This window comes from Periophthalmus magnuspinnatus, chromosome 10 (assembly GCF_009829125.3).
Source record: "Periophthalmus magnuspinnatus isolate fPerMag1 chromosome 10, fPerMag1.2.pri, whole genome shotgun sequence".
Classification (NCBI taxonomy): Eukaryota; Metazoa; Chordata; class Actinopteri; order Gobiiformes; family Gobiidae; genus Periophthalmus; species Periophthalmus magnuspinnatus.
Genome location: NC_047135.1, coordinates 25,052,322 through 25,070,683, shown reverse-complemented (window position 1 = coordinate 25,070,683; position 18,362 = coordinate 25,052,322). Strand labels below are relative to the sequence as shown.

At 38.0% G+C, this 18,362-nt stretch overlaps 1 protein-coding gene across 1 annotated transcript in view; it reads left to right on the top strand.

Moving 5' to 3' along the window:
• The window catches only part of fstl5 (follistatin-like 5), a 363,935-nt gene that overhangs the window by 212,484 nt on the left and 133,089 nt on the right, over positions 1 to 18,362 (top strand). Inside the window, exon 6 of the mRNA XM_055224723.1 lies at positions 1,608 to 1,728. Within this exon, the coding sequence (XP_055080698.1) occupies positions 1,608 to 1,728 (121 nt within the window). The remainder of the gene's footprint in view (positions 1 to 1,607; positions 1,729 to 18,362) is intronic.

The following is an 18,362-nucleotide window of genomic DNA, read 5'->3' as shown; positions in this document are numbered from 1 at the left end:
GGACAGGATAGTGCGGTAATAGCAGGGATATAGCACGGTAACTAATGTCCATATTTTTTTAAAGGTCCTATATCACGCAAAATTGACTCCTGTGAGCTTTAAGTCGTGTTATAATGTTGTTACCACCTCAAAAATATACCTGAAGTTGTGTTTTGTTTCACTCGCACATGTTTGAATAACACTTTATTATTAGTCTGTCTACATCTCCAAAGCTCAAAATGCTCTGTTCCACCTTGTGATGTCATGAACAGCTACAGTTTTAAAGTTAACAGGTACAGTTCACTAGAGATTGGCAATTCGAGAGCTGAAATGATCCAAAAACACAGTAGAGCACTTATTACCACATGACATTACAAGGTGGAATAGAGTTTTTTATGTTTGAGAGAAGAACTCAAGCCAATATGTGCCGGGTTTGTGTTGGGGAAACAACGTTATAACATAAATCAGAAAATAGTGTAATATGGGCCTTTTAAAGAGGAGGTATTACACTTCTATAGAGTATTAACTGCTAACACATAACACATTTAGATCACCATATCACCTTTTATTGTTTTGAAAATGCTATATTTGCCAACAACAGCGTACTAACATGTTTAATAAGTTTTACTTTTGTTTTTGACATTCTGAGTACCCCCTCCCCTTACTCTCCGTGCTAAGTCTTTCCCCTTGAGAGCGCTATCACATTATGATCGACGTGCATTGCTTTACACAGTTGTGTGCTATTCCTTTTGTGTGCACAGTCAGGAGTGAAGCTCAAGCTACCACCTCAGATTCTATGGGGACTGCAGCATTCTAATGCAGAAGTCAGCAGACTTGTTACTTTTTTTAAGTTGTTTTAAATGAATATCATGATTTAAAATGTGCAAATTAGAACATCCACGGGTGTCATAGATTATAATTATAGAGCAGACACAAGCACAGTAAGTCTTCTTTAAGTAGCTATGATTAAGTTCAGGATCAGTTTTTAGAAAATGAATGTAAGTCTATGCAATGTCCTCACAAAACACAGAAAACCCACATTTTTTACACTGGTTGGTGCTAGAATTGAACTGACTTTGGGTGGTGGGTACATGCTCTACTACAGAGCCACAGCTGGAAGAAATATCTGTCTGCTAAAAAAAAGAAAAAACGTCACGGATAAACAAATCTATGGATATTTTGCACCTGATGTCACTGATGTCATCAACATTGACATTGACAACATTAACATGGGGGTGTGATGCTAACTAGAGGAACTGCTCCATATGAAGCTCTGTTACTTAAATCAGATCTAATATGAGCTTTATTTTAATACAATCTGACAACTTGTTTAACACAACAGGTGAGTTGATTTGCACTGTTAAACAAGTCCCTCTCAGATAACATTACAATCCCAAGATAGCTGGTATTAGCCAACAGTTTTTCAGTTTGTCACTCTCTCCTTTTAAGTGGGATCACGGACACTCCTAACAACAAAATGTTTTCAGACTATCTTAAACCATTTTGTCTGCGTTTGCAAATGTGTCCATTGTGTCACCATGGAAACTGATATACACATACACATACAAAACATATCGTATTTATCTTGTACAGGTTAATTCTAAATGCTATGTGTATTTCTGTCACAGGTGATCAAACAGGAGGGACTGTCCAAGGAGAAAAGCGACTGCTCTTTGTTCGACCTCCTGAAGTACAACGACATGAACGACGACGAGCACCTGACCAGGGAGGAGTTCTACACCGCATTTGGTCAGTGCATATTACTTCTATAGTAGTGCTGAACGATTTCATCCAGTTTTTCCTATTGATAACATTGTATTTTGCCATGAAATATCCAAAAGGTAAATGCACAAATGTTGAATGTGATCACTTCTATTAGTGACTGGACTCCCACGCTCACTATGTTACAGTAAAAACATGAAAACATCATTATTTTTAGCTGCCCCCATCTGTATTAAACATTATTGTCCTATAGAATGTGTCATCTGAAACCCAGAAATAATAGGATTATATTTTATTCTTTGTGGAGGACACTATGGTACTTCAAAATACTGCAGCCTTTCTTTCATTTGCTGATTACTTCCATTCAAATTCCAATAATCTCGCAGCCCTATTCTGTACAATTCCATTCAATTTTATCTCATTCAATCATAACAAGTTAACACTGGGGCTTAAATATTCTATATGCAGGACACGCCAGTACCTTTTGCAGATTGCTTTGATTTTTATGTTAAAAGAGCGCTTTGTGGATTGTAAACAGCCTGGTAATTGCGCGGAAGTCGGTGGTTATTTTTTGTGAAGAAGTACAAGGTCAGCCAATTAAAGAAAAGTGTCATTCAAGTTACCTTTTCTATATGATTGCAGCAAGTAGCAGTTGAAAACGACTCATGATTTAAGTTTGATTTATAGACCTATATATTAGAAATCTTTCTCTTTCAGCGAGTCGTCTTGTGAAGGTGGTAGCTGGGAATAGGGTTGTCTGAAGAATTGAAAGTCAGACACTAAACGATACTAAAACTACGATCGAAACTAGATACTCATTTGAGCTGGTATCGATACTAAAGACAGGGCAGAAATGAACCTTTTCTGAATAGCTTTAGAAAGATCTTGAGCTGTATCGGAAAAAGTATAAGACCACATAGACCACTATACGCCCATGGAGCACTGTGGAACCTACCTGGACGACTGAGGGATTACACAGATATAACACCACATGGTTATATAAAAGAAAGTACTATTCTGTTGTCTAAAGAAAGAGTGTAGAGTATTATCATTGTGGTATCAGAATTTGTACTGAGTATCGAGTATTCCTTAGAATCTGTGACAACACTAGACCAAAAAGGATTCATCAGTATTTGCTGTTGTGCTGATTCAGATAAAATTATGCCTTGGTGGACTGTGTAGACTTTGAATATTCTCCCTATGTCTATACACCTAAATCAGTGTTAGTAGTCCAATACTGCAGCAAGGTACTCCTAATCAAGATCCTGGCTTGATACAGTTAGCACAGTTCATGTATTTGAGCAAAATGTGACTTGCCCCAGCACAGATATATTATATAAGCAGCTCTTGAGGTCAGAATGAGTCCGCTGTGTGCCGTCTGCAGTTAATTATAAAGCATTTTATCGTCCGAGAATCAAGAAGTGCAGAGTAAGTTGTTGATGATGACAAACTCTGCCTGTGAAAGTTCTGGAAAGCGCTTATTAGCTCATTGTGGTGAGTAATTAGAATGTTCAGAATGCATAAGGTAAGTGGGGAATAACTTTGGACCACTGCAAATAGTTTGAAATGATCTAGTTCTGTTTTAAGACAGTTAAAAGCAGGTACCGCACCTTTAAGTAGTCAACAGGCAAAGTTTGGCATCTTCATATAGCTGAGATACTTTTTGAAACTGTACATTGAAAGTTATTATTTACTTTTTATTGCACCTTTAACTTTCAGAAGCCCTCCACAGTCTGCCCTCCGCACTTTGCTTTTGTGAAAATACGCCTTTTCAGTAGTCTTTGATTGCTCTCCAAGTTTGCTCTCTTCAGATTGTTGACTGCTGTTGTTGATTTAGACTGTTTGATGCCACGGTGTAAACACAGAAATCAGTTCACAGCCGAGCATCTGCCAAAAGAACAAGGTCAGGCTCTTGATTGGAAGTCGTGCTAACATTTCCCCAACCTCATTAGCAGACATAACAAAACCTCGCTCTTGTCTTGAGTTAATAACATGCATGTTTTATGTCTTAGATTATCTTGATTAGGGCTGCAAATAAAAATTAAAAAAATCGAATTGTGATTTTTCACAGTATTGGGGTTGTTGCAGTTTATGATTTTTGTTTAAAGAGTAGAATTCTGTTCAGAGTCCGCAACTATATGTAGTCTGTGCTCTTACTGTTTTAAAAAGGTACTACATTCATTCTGAGCCTGGGTTGCCAGTGCCTAAACCTGCATATTAAGTACAAATACACGTTTTTCTCATTCTCAGTGTATGGACAGAACATGCCTCATGAAAGCTTAGAACCTCCACAATTCACTCACTGAGCACAGAGAGTCCATTTAGGTTGAAACCAACTGGATTTTAGCATTGAAACTGGCAACCCAAATGACAGACTCATGTGAGGCTCGTGCTGCATTCTGACTGGATAATTGCCTTGAGAACCAAGACTCCAATGTTTTTGAAATTAAGAATAAGAATTAGAATTGTTATCAGCTCTTGTGGAATTATTATATTTCTTGATCACTAATAATCCATTTGTGAAGCCTGGTGAGTTATGAAATACATATTCTATTCTTTAATACAACAGACAGGACAGGACAGGGTCTGGCCGGCCCAGGCTACCGACCCGACCGGCAGCCTTCCAGCATCCAAAGCAAGTCTCTCCCAGTCTTTCCCCAGAGCATCTGAGCTCTGAGTATTTATACCAGAATTACAAAGCCACATACATATCAAAGCAGAGTGACTTTTGTTTCAGAGCTTCCTGTGGGATGGGGACAGTGCCTGCTGAGCCTGCACACATGCTAGCTTCTGATCTGGGTCTGACAGACTGACACAGATCAAATGCATTTGCACAGACATAGGGTAAGAATATTTTCTTCACAGCATGAATACACATACATTTCCATCACACAGCAAAAGCTATATTTGACTTAAACATGTTTAAATCTTATCTGGGAACACAGACAGGTCAAGTTTATGGAATTTAAAACAGTTCCTTTTAACAACTCCAGGAGAATTAAACACTGGAGTGAAATATGAACTGAAAAATAAGAATCCTTTGAATTTCATAACATGTGTACAAAGGTCTAGTACAGATTTAACGAGCTTTTTCTATAAAAGACAGAATACTTTGTTCTTTACAAGGACATTCTATTATCTAAATAACTGCAGTATTTTTGATTTGATAATTGCAGCAACTCAAAGAATGATTTTGATTGGGCCACCATATATTGTGCAGGTCCTGTCTCAGTACAGTTTTTAGCAATGGTTCCATGGTGTTGACATTTTGGTGCAGCTGAAAAGCCCATGCAGACAGGAGATCCTCTGACATTTGGCAGCCAGTGCACGTTCACAAGAGGAGAGGATTCATAATCGACCTTCATCTTCCCAGACTTCAGGGTTTAAGACAGATCTTATAAAGTGGGAGAGGAGTAGGGAAGGCAGTTGGACGTGGTTAGTAATCAGGTACATTTAGTTGATTAAAGGGGCTGTACCAGATTTTTGTAATGTAATAAAGTAAAATTAGTCTTGCTCCAGTACAGATATATTGTAGAAGCAGTTCTTAGGGTCAAAACGAGGCCGCTGTGTACTGTCAGTATCGAAGCATTTTTATTATTCGTGAACCAAGAAGTAATGCTGGTGCGCTGTTTTTGCATCAGCATGACGGCAAAACTGGTCTTTAAAAGTTGAGAAAAGTGAAAATAACTCTTTGCAGTGAATAGTTAGGATGCTAAAATGCTAACAGATTTCCATTACCCTGAAAGCCATTAATAATTACTCGAACATTAGTGCACAATATTTGCTAAATGCTAACCATGATAACTGCTAATGGCTCTTTCTTTAGCAAAGTGAATAGTGCCCATTAAATCGATTTCGTATGCCAACTCTGATTGTTTATGACATGCAACAATCTTTTAATTATGATGTAATTTTGGATTCTTCTCATGAGTGTAGCTGTATGCAATATTCATGGATGTCAGCTTCCTGTTTATGGGTGCCATTTTGAAGACATTTCACCCATTAAAATGATTAGATTATGATTATTTTGAGTTGTTAATTCCTGAGAAACCTATGGATAAACTCACAGGAACAAACACATCTCCGGTTAAACCAATCCCAAATTCCCAAACTGTTGCGTCCGCTTGTAAACTCCCGCGGCAAATCCAAAATGGCAGCCCACCTGTGCACTGTTAATAAGCCCCCTCTACTCACCTGTGCTGCATATTCAAAGCATGCACACATTGTTTGTCGGGATGGGAGATAAGACCAACCTTTTTGCATTATTCATTCTCTCTCATATGCATAGGCCCCCGAATCAATTTGCCTCGGTCGACGGAGCGGAGGGGAGCGTGTCTGGCAGGAGTGATGTCTTTTAATTAGATGATGTTACAGATATGAATGAAGGCTGTCACGCTGCTGATACCAAGGCCCTCGACGACGAAGTGATGTGCCTTTGACTGATGGCTCTGTGCATTCTGGGTAAACAGATAAGTGCCATCTATCATAATGTCATTAACTTATGGTACACAAGTGTCAAAAAGTGTTGAGTTGGAGTTGTGACGGCGGGAGATCAGGAGTTGGCAGATTTTGGGAGCGGTGCTGTGATGAATGTAACGCTGGTTTCGTTTGGTGAAAAGTATAAGCCTGAAATGGGTGGAATGTATTGCATCAGGTTGTTGTGGTACTGCTACTTTTTACCTATAGTCCATTGAAAGTGGTGGTGGGAAAGGCTAATAGACATACAAATTTGAATTAAAGATGCAATATGTAACTTTTCTGATGTCTGTATAGGAGTGAAGACGTTTGGCTGCTCATCCAAGCTGCTTCTCAGTTCTGGTCAGATTGCTGGTGGCCACTGCCTTATATCTGAGGGGAGGAGTTAATGATACTGCAACTGGAAATAGCTTTTGTTTACAGTTTCTGTGTGTAGGCTAGGTCTATTGAGCTACATTAGGTGTGCACTGTGCTTGAGACATACTTAACATATTCATACAACTCTTAATGGATGTTTTTACACCTATTGGCATCCTGGTGAGATCTGTTGTTCTCTTTATTTACTTTGTTTGCTTTAGGTCTGAGGATGGAGTTATAGATGGGGGAAAGATGATGTCTAAGGCCCCTATTCCTGTTCAAGGAAAGATTGTCTTTCCTAACAAAAATCACTAATTTAACTTCCTTCTCAATCCATTTCTTTTCTCTGGCTAAGATCTGTGGAGATGTACAGCAGACTGGGGTCCAGAGGAACTCTTGCGCCGGTGTTGGTACATTCTCTTATGGAGCGGCTGTTTAGTTTCTCCAATGTTACGCTCACTGCACTCTTCACTACACTGAATGGAGCAGACTACATTACTTTATTTATGGCTCGAGGTTTTCTGATGGAGGGTATTCCATCTGCTTGTCTCCATGGAGATGTTATTACAATGTTTGGATTGTTCTACACTATGGCATTCGACTTGTCTGTCCTATAGTTATTTGATTACAGTTTTTTTCTATAAACAATAAAAACAATCTTGCATTGTTGCTGTGACTGTGTAGCCTCTCCACAGATCAGACCTGTAACTTGGTCTTGGTGGCATCAAGGCCAGGCAGATTTATTTGTATAGCACAATTCATACACAATGTAATATAAAATATTTTACAGAATAAGAAAGACATTAAAATCACAATGCAAAAAAAATCAAAACATAAATAATCATTGTGAAATTAACATTAAAAAACAAGAGTGAGGAATTTGAATTATTATTGGAAAATGACAAATAATATATTTAATCTATATATATATATTTTTTATTTAAAAGCAGAACCAAAGCATATAGTATTATAGCATATATTTTCATAGCATTCTTGCATCATCTAAAAGCATAAAATGAAAGTGACACAACCATACTGTTGTCAGAATTACACACTTAACTAAATGTATTTCAGATGTGGTCAGGACAAAACATCCGATTGGCTTTTGTAACTGTGCATTCTTTTGCCAAGGATCCTAAAAGCGCTGGAGTTGGCAGAACATTCATTGTGGCTTTGTCTGTGTAGCTTAAACGGCATTAGTTTTTGTAACACCTGTAAAGCCATTCTTACCAAACAATGTACTTCGGTCGCAATTATGAAAAGAATGCATCGGCTCTCTGTAGGCTTTTGTTGTACTTTTCCAACCTTTTCATCCTAGTAGCTTTTATCTGAAACTGCTTTGTAAGTTGCAGTGTAATCTATACAGGAATGGTTAAAGATGCCATATGTAACTTCTCCTGGTTTGGGGTCCACCGTCAGCTTGTCTCCATGGTGATGTTATTACTCCGCCTGGAATGTTCAACAATAATGCATTAAACATATCTATCTTGAATTTATTCGATCATAGGTGTTTTAATTGCTCAGAAACACCTTGAAAAACATGTGTTGTTACTATGAGCGGGGTTGCCTCTTCACAGAACTGACTGGTGGTGGACCCTCATACAAAAAAGTTACGTAGTGGACCTTTAAAAAGTGCCAGACTGCTCATCCATACTCAATTAGTCAATAACCAAAACAACATTTGCTGTTTACTATATTATAAGCTCCAATTTGTTTCAACATAATCACAGTAATTACATCTAAGTGCAGATTTAGCTTTTCGAATATCACCACGTCTAAATCGGGACTGTTCCAGGTGTAAATTTTGCCTAAATTAGATAGTAACCAAAGGACATACATGTGACAAATTAGAATTAAAATGAAAGTCCCTGTATCAGATTTTTTTCCTGTATTTGAGCAACATTTGTCTTGCCTCAGAATTTCTCTCACATCCAGTTAAAGCACTTTATTATCTAATAGTCTCGGAAAGTTATGAAAAGCGCTTATAAACTCATCGAGGTGAGTAATTAGGATGTCCGGCATGCATAAGGTAAGTGGGTGATAATTCTGGACCATAGCAAACCATTTAAAATAATCTAGCGAGGTAGTTTCATGTTTTTTAAGACGGTAAAAATCAGGTTTGAGCAAAAACTACAGCTACCGAGATGCGTCAACCGCCGTCCGTTTGAGAAGCACTTCCCTATACATGAGAATAGTGTTTGTGTCTGAGTGTCCAGAGCAGTGATAAAGAGCCCGGTGCCACTCTGCGCTGTGGGGCCGTATACCTCTCTGTTTGTTGTTCCTGTGCTGTGGAGATATCGATCTGACCTTTGACCCCTCCTGACAGACCACTGCAGCAGACGGCGCACAGTGATTTAAGGCAATGTCCTGCCCATAGAACAGCCAGGAACCTCTCAAAGCTATTACTATATAATCTGATATGGCTGACGGGGGGAATATTTATGGTTTAAGTAACAATGGTGAGATGATACTTTAAAAGCAATGATTTGTAAAGATGTTTTTCACTTTTTCTTCAAGTAAATGCACTAATTCAACTTCACAAATTATACATATATTAGCATTATTACAATAACATCATCTACACAGCCTTTAAAGGTGCGTTATGCATCTTCTCCGACCCCCCCGCTTGTGTCTTTGGAAATGATTTTGCTTTGCCAAGAATGTTCCATAGAATGACATTGACATGATCCAATTTTAACCGTTTTTATTGCTCAGAAATACTTGAAAACATCTATTCTTACTGTGAGTGGGATCACCTCTCCAAAGATCTGACCTGTAACATGGCCTTTGCCGTGTGATTTCAGAATATCTCTCTATATTTTTTCATAGAGAGAGATGTTACTCTGGTCCCTACTCCATCCATCATGTCTTAAACCAGAACCAAACATCTGTTTTTGAATCAAATTAGTTTTTTTCAGTGATATACGTGAAATGAAAAAGCTCATTTGCCAGCTATCATTTACTAACAAAATCAGATTTCTCTCACGTCAGATTACCAGTGTTTAGTGCTTTGCTCATTGAGAATTTTATGATAGAATTTGTTGTTTAAATGTCAGATTTTAGACTTGTTTTTGGTTAATATCTGTGTAATTATTAGGCCTTTTTAAAACCTTTGTTACTACCTATAGCAAGGTACATCTGGATCTGTTCATTTTTTTGTGGCCTACAAACTTTACAAAAAAAGAAAATTAATAATAATAATAATAATAATAATAATAATAATAATAATAATAATAATAATAATAATGGCGGGGTCAGGTAGGGGATCTGTCACAATTTCACTCACATAATTCTCATCAACTATGGTCATCAAGTTGTTTCTGGTTCAAACATACACATTTCACAGTCATAATATCAACATTGTTAGTTTAGATTGAACATAAACGCACCACTTAGCTCAACTGTCACTACACAGTCTGAAATATTTATAGCTTCATAATTTACACCATATCCGCTTATGCCGTAAGTAATGTATGCTATTCAATATACTAAGTGCTCAAAGGGCAGCAGCTCCAGTATGTCATCTATTTCCCACCTCTTAACCATATTACGACAACGTATTTCACTTTTTATACAACTGCAATAAAACCTATTGCTTTGAAGGCCTTCGCACCTTTACTCCGCTAGAGGAATGCCAGGGCTCTCACAGCGATACTCATAACAGCCGTAAAAACATGCCTTACAAATGAGTCCAGTGGCGATGTTTATTCACAAGTTGAACTCCACCTTCCGAGGCTCTTTACGAGTGTACAAATGTCAGTTACTAGGAGAGAGGGCGAAACAGACGGCTTTATGTGGACAGCCATTTTGGAGAATGTGTCAAGGATTTGGATCACGGGCTGAATGAGTTGACGTAGTGTATCTTGATTGCAGTATTGTTGGTTGTAATTTTTTTTAATGAATACTCGCCTTTATGAATGTATAGCGGTGCGGGGTTGGTGGCAGTTGAGGTAGTCATAGCTGATAGTGATGACTGAATGCAGCTGAGTGTCTAGTAAAGCAGTACTGGGTCAGGGATCGTAATAGGAGTTGGGTGCTCATGGAAATGTTTTTGTCTGGAATGTTTTTGGCCTTCCACTTGATTAACCCCGCCATCAAGATGAATTTTTACAATTTTTGTGAGCTCAGAAACTTTTGAGAATCCATCTTGTTAGGTTCCGGCTGAAGTGTTTGCTTGCGATAGGTGCAGAGACTGATCATTCCGCTGTTGTGACGCTTCGGCCGCTGGTTCCGATTGATAACTATGTAGAACTCAACTCAGAGGGTTGCACATATCAGGTTACTACTTGATATCTTGCTACAGAAAAAGTTAGAACCCAAAGTGAAAAACTTTAGGAAGTTTTCCACAGTGAACACTACAGACCCAGGTGTTGGTCATCCTAATGGAGCCAATGGGACCAAAATGTCACATAGACATTTAGTTTCTCATGTATACACTGACAATCATGAACAAGCTGCTGCCATTTATTGAAACCCACACCTGAAAGTGAGTCACTGGGTCAATTACAATCACATATATAGTTTCACACTGGAAGAGCAGCAGTTTTGAAGATGCTCTGGTCCTCTCTAGCTTTCACCACTTTCATTTTATTATAATTTATTTTAAAAACTGATGATGGAACATACTGAACAAATGTACACATATATTTGTATTTAAATTAAGCAATGACATGACTCGAACAAGTTTGATTTTGACACTACCATTGTATAACTTGATTAAAAGAATGCAAACATGTTTAGAACTAATGCCAGGATGTTTTGTTTTCCCCTATATCCCATTCTAATCCTGGCACACTGTAGTCCGCCTCCTCCTTTGGCAGCTCCTCTACAGATACCTGCTAACTGCACCCAAACAGGATTTATTTGTTGATTTCCAACAGTGCATTTGAAATCGCTGCTGTTGGCAATGGTAACAGGCCCCTCGTGGCTCCGCAGCAATCCCAGCTTTTGTTTTAGGAGTTTGAACACTCCAAACACAGTGTTTTAATATAACAACAGTGGGGCATGCATTAGCAGCAAATTAGCACATTGGGAATAAAACTGTTAGAGACAGTTTTTACAAAATAAACAAGTGAATAGGAATTTGGAGAGCATTTTTCAAATATTTTTGCTTAATCCTTTTATTCAATTGTATTTATTTGTCAAGTTGCCCTTTCAATTATAATATGAGGAAAGTGTCTTGCCCAAGGATGCAAAAACAGTATACAAAGGCAAGATTCAAACAGGTCATCTTTCCTGGCGGTGATGTAACTTTTCTGTTGTTAGGGCCCGCCACCTGCTTGTCTTCATAGGGATGTGATTGCTTTTCAAGTTCCATACTATGGCATTTATATACATATATTTTGCATTTATTAAATTACCAGTGTTTTCATTGCTAAAAGAATACCTTGAAAACATTTACTCCTATAGAAGTGCTCACCTTTCCACAGATCTGACATGTAACTTGACTTGGTGGTGTCAACTGCTTGTCTCCATGAAATTAGGTAGGGTTATTGCCATATTGTGGAATATTCCATGTAACCATGCAGGTGGCTGTGTGCACTTTTTATCCTGTGCCTCATAGTCGTACCGTCAAAATCTCTACAGCAATGGAGCTTAATTTTTATTAGAATATACTTTTTAAAATTTTTGAGTCAGTTAATGGCTAAGCTAAAACACCCTATATTTGGCTAAAAAGCATTACAACTGACTTTTAACCATGTGACACACATTGAGTAATTTCACTGTCAGAGGCCGTCTTCCTCCAAAACTGAAATTGCCCTAATCGTTAGGCTGAAATCTACTGCAAAAAGTATATCTTAAGGTAACTTGAATACTTTATATTTTATCTTGATGTTTTTTTTTTTTGTTTTGTTTTTTTTTGTTTTTTTTTTTGTTTTGTCTTGTTTTTTGTAAAATCTATTCCAAGCCAGGTAAGTATGCATCATTTGCTCTTAAAGCCCCAATATGTTTCTTTATTGCATTTTTAGTCAAAGAATGATTGTTTCTTTATTACATAGAAAAAAATGGAAAAACAAACAGGCTCGCATCTCCACAAACCTGACTGTTATTCCGAAGCAGGGCCTCCTCCTGCTTGTTTCCATGGAGATCATGTTCCTTTGACTATAATTTGATTATTCATCTATGGTATTGCATAAATCCTATATCTCTTCTTGAAGACTTTCCAACTTTCTACTTGGAATCATGCAGTTGTTTGCATCAGACGTACTGTATTCTTAACTTGTTCATCCATCAGGAGCCAACTCAGCTGGTTCCTCATGACGTGGAGGAGCAGCAACTCTACTCCAAGCTCCTCCGGTGTGACTGAGCTCCACACCCTATCTCTAAGGGAGCGAGGAGCCACCCTGTGGAGGAAACTCTTTTCACCCACTTTTATTTTGTCCTATCGGTCATAGTTATGGGCTGAAATTGTCTATACAAAAAAAAAAAAACTTTTTTGTATTTTATTTCTTTTATTACTTCCCATTCCACATATATACTAACTCCTACATTTGCAGTAAGTTGACTGAGCAAAAGAAAAAAAGAAACAAGTTGACTTTTCATTTCTCCATTTGTACCTACATTAAAATAAGACATCTCCCATCAGCTCCCCTCATCCTCCTCCGCCTCCTCTTCCTCCTCCTGTTCCTCCTTTGGGACTTGTGATTCCATTAGACCCCTCCCTCTCCTCCTCTGCAGCCCTGGCCCCGGTACAATTAACGAATCGGCACGCTTTTACTTGTCAAAACCTCCTGTCGAGACTTCCATTCACGCGCAGCCAGCATTGCTATTAAAGGCCTTTGTAATGCGACTCATTTTCACCGCCGCCGCACTGATATGGTCCAAATGTATTACAGAGGCTCCGATTGCTTTTTTATTTCCAAGTATTCTCAAAGTACAAGGCCCAATTTCGCAGCAACAATGCATGAGAGAAGATAGTTATTTCGAGTTCGGAGGGGTTAAGACAATGTTTTTGTTCTGAAGGTTGTGTTGAGTGGTTGAACCTTATGGAAAAATGGACAGTAACGTTGTATAAGTTTACATGCATACCATAAATAGAATGAATCGTTATCTGATTTCTGGAGTCTGTTTCTGGTTCTTCAGACATGTGCAGGGTTTTGACAATGAATTTGTAAAAAAAGACCTGCTTGTTTTCGTGGACATGTTATTACTTTGCCTGCAACAACAGTATGGGATTAAATGGAGACAACCAGGTCATCAGGCCAAGTTACAGGTGAGATCTGTGGAGAGGCAAACAAACTAATAGTAATCATAGTATCATAATATCAATGCTTATCAAAGTATTTTGCAAGACAGTTAAGTTTAATTCTCCCTGATTAAAAACTGAAGAGGTTTAATGGTGTGTGTCAGGTGCGTCGAGTTTACATGCAAAGTCTATGGTGTGCGCGAGCTTTGGCCGCCCTGCGTTTTTGTGGTGCATTTTCAAGCGTCTGAGCAGCACGAATCTGTCGTTGACGCGACATGTCTTGAGCGTTCTTATGTTGGACGCTTTATTTCTGTGTCCAAGAGTTGAAAAAGCTGAACTTTTTGCCATTTGACATGCAGCATCAACCAATCAGAGACTACGCTCCAGTGACATAGCGACGCCATTATCCGGAAAAAGTAGAAAGACATCAGCCACAAACTAAAGGCAACTTAATTTTGCTAGGTGCACCAGCTAGCATAAAGGTTGGTCACGGACCCAGACACTGAGCCGATCGCCTCCTTTGACGGGTTTTATGTAATACACTGCAGCCACTCTCTCAACCTGGTCAGGATCATTCACAAAGACACACGGAAAAGTCTTTTTCTCCGATGTTTGTCCATTTCTGAGGCGTTTGTCCTCAAATGCAAAGGCTTCCAACTAGAGGTATCCAACGTGTTTTTTGACGCCCCAGACCTTTAGATGTCATTCATGCATGTTTAAATAATTTAGCAATCTCTCCCAGTTCCTATTCCAACCATCCTTATGGTTTTCTGTGCAATACTCAGCCCACAAGTCTATGTCATCCATGCACCCACAAGACAATTCTCCATAAATATACAAAAACTGTACACAATATCCTGACAAACCTGATGCGATGTGCAGTAGTTTCATTAGCGGGATGCACGCTGATTGTGTTGTGATACCGCTCTGAAGGGGAAGTGACTTAGGACGGAGAGCAAAGGGAGGAGGGACTCAGAGCTTCAAAACACAAACTGAAACTTATAAAATATGTTAATATGTTGTGTTTGGCAAATATAGTGTTTTCAAAATAATAAAAGGTGTGGTACGTGTTAGCAGTTAAAACCCCATAGACGCAAAATAGCCTCTGTTAACAAATATGAACAAATTCGACATTATTAAAATGTGTAATGTATATATTTCTTTAAATTTAGTTTTGTACTCCTAAATTAGTAAAAAAAAAAAAATTATTGTAAATCAAACTGGACTGAGTCTGTGATTTGCTTCTGGTGCAAGTGGAGGAACAAGCCACTTTCCACTTCAACTTTTTCAGTCCGTTATTTTTTCAGTATTACACACAATGGTGATTTTAGTCATGTAGTCACTGCCATTCACTCCTATGGCTGTCACCTACAATTTGGTCTGCAGGGAAAAGTCAGGGTATAAAACTCACGCTATCATCAGCCCACATAACCTGCTCACTAAGGCAGGAGCAGTACCCGATCTGCCAAGGTGCACCCAAGTTGTCAAATGCATCTCCTGAACATCCTGCAAAAGTTTGGAAGTTTCAGCCAGAAGCCAGCATGAAACTTTATGGAGAGTGCAATGGGAAGTTGAGCCTTGTGAAAATCAAAAAAAAAAAAAGGTTAAACGTACATATTTCATTTTGTTGGCCAAATTGTGAGGCAGATGGCTGGGTCAGAGCATTCACAAAATTGCAATTCTTGTGGCACATTCCCAGACAGAAATGGTTATAAGTTGGCAAAAGTGCTCCAAGGAAGGAACAGCGACTACTGAAAATATTGATAAGTAAGTAACTTAAAGGGCCCATGTTACGCTATATTCTGATCTATTTTAAAATGTTGTATCAAAAACATACCTGGAGTTTTGTCTTGCTTCATTCACACATGTTAAACACACAAACCCTGCATATTTAGGCTGAGTTCTCATGTGGTAATACAGGATGTGCTCCACTGTGGTTTTAAACTCCATACACCTTCACAAGAATCATTTGCATAATGTCAGTCCTGGAATTGTCAATCTGTAATGAACAAAAGGTAAAAGATAGATGTTAACTTCAAAACTACTACTATTACATGACATCACAAATCGGAAAAAAAGCGTTTAGAGCTTTGGAGATATGGACAGATTGATAATAAAGGATTTCTCAAGCATGTGTGGGAAAAAAACAAACAAAAAAAACAAAAAAACACAACTCCAGGTATGTTTTTGAGGAGGTAACAACATTCTAACATGACTTAACACTCACAAGAATCCATTTTGTTTATTATAGGACCCTTGTGTAATATAGGTGCACTATGTAACTTTTCTGGTGGGGGTCTGCTGGCCTGCTCATCTCAAAAAGAAATGATTGCTATTGCTAGAATGTTCCACAGTATCATAGGCTAATAAACTTATATCTTAAACTGAAACATATGCATTCTTACTGTGAGATGGATCGTCTTTCCAGCATAATGTTAGAGTTAAAGAAATGTTTATTACGTGGTTGTTACCATGTATGCTAATTTTGGCTCTATTCAAAGACAATTAAATAGAGACAATTTAGCAAGGACTACACAAGCCACCACCAGAGGTGACCTACTGATCCTCCACAGACGGACCACCTTTGGTCAGAATGTATTATCTGTTCAAGGTGTGAACCTGTGGAATAGTCTCCTTGTAACCCTGAGAGAATGTCCCACGTACAGTTCTTTTAAAACTCAAATGAAAAACTGGTTATAGTCAAACCAAATATGTACTCATCTATAGTGGCAATTTAATTTTTTTATAGAGATATGTTTGCATGTATGGGAAAAATATGAAGGGGGTGGGTACAAAATGTAAGTGTCTTGAAACAAACTGACCGAAATAATGTGGAGTGTGCAATGAATGGATTGTGCAATTAAGGGAACTGCAATGAGTGGGATATGCAATATTTTGGATGGTGCAATAATGGGAACTGTGCAATGAGTTTAATGTGCAATGTCTGGAATGTGCAGTTTCTATTTTGGCCCTTTTGTGACCATGTGACAGTGCTACATTTGATAATGTTTTCTAATGAGGCTCTGCTGTTACTCACACGTGGTTGAGTGGTTGCCAGTCACCAAAACAGACCTGTTTCTTCATAGTTTGTGATGTTTCCATACATAAGAGCATTGGCACTTACGTATGGAATGGCACCAGCTACTTGAACACTGGAAGAATGTAAGATCAGGTGACAGAAAGTCCACTGGTGCACATTTTAACCAAAATATATTTTTCAAACTGAGGTATAGAAATTGAACTGAAAGTTGGTTTGTTAGTGGTCACAGAATAATGTTCTATCATGAAAGACCTCTAATGTGGACAAAACCAGAATCCACTTCAGAGCTGGTTTGTCGTTTGAAAGAAATCTCAAGTGTTTTGACCTCTACTGAGCTCTGGGCAGGTGGAGAAAAGGCCCCTGTGTGTGATTTTCTAGACTTTGGTTGAAATAGAATTTTAGTGAATTAAAACTTTGCAGAATACATTGGTTCATTGGTGCTTTTGCCAGAGTAATACAAAAAACCAAAAGCCTGGTTGAAAGTAACTTTAGATTTGTATTAATGATTTTTGGTTTTCAATTCAACTGTTGTTGTGATTTTGTGCGTTACAAAAATAAAATGAATTGAATTGAATTTGGATGATTTTTGACATGGAGCTGTTTGAATTACAGGTGGGTGATATGCCAAAAAAATCATGCCACAATTTTCCACAGAGCAATTTCAGTGTCATCACAATTCATATCTTCTTAGTATTTTTATAGTCTTTTTGAGTCTTTTAGCAGTAACTAAAGCTCTCTGCTGTTTCTGAATTTTTATTCTTCACTGTGACTGGTTATGTCCATCTGTCACTCACTGTGGGTGGTGGCAAGTTTTTGTTTTTAATCATAGAGCTGCATTAAACAAAAAAGAAAGAAATCACCCTGTGACAATATGCTGATTTTACCAAAATAGCATATTGTCACAGGGATGAGAGCACAGTTCAGTTTTTATCACCAATTTTGCCCAGTCCTAATTGGAATCAAGATTAACCATGAATATATGTCTGCTAACTGTAACTTTACTTTGTATTATTATTATAATTTTTTTTCACCAGTGGATGTCAGATGTGAAACTGGCCCCTCCTCCCCTCACCTTTCCTTTCAGGCTCACCTGTGCTCTCCGGTTTTCTTCTGTCAAAGCTGACACACTATCAGATAGAAGTGTTATGTGAGACTACAATGGGACAGGTCGGCCAATCTACCGTGTTTTCCAGTTTATAAGTCGCACTTTTTTTCATAATTTGGCCAGGGGTGCAACTTATACTCAGATGCAACTTATATGTGAAATTATTAAAATATATAATTTCACATCTTGGAGTGAGATCAAGAGTAAACTTGTTAGATTGTTTTTTATGCTTTAGTTTTCTGATTAACTGTTAATATGTTACGTTATATAAAGGTGTAATAATATAAAGGTGTTATGTTAGCATGCTGTAGTACTATTTAGCCTGTTGGTGTATATTTTATTACTATTATTATAACTTGCCTTTAAAGATAAAATGTCTGTTCTTGGTCTCGATTTTGTAAAATACAGTCCAGTGCAACTTAAATATATTTTTTTCTTAATTATTATGTATTTTTTGGCTGGTGCGACTTATAGTCTGGAGTGACCTATAGCCCGGA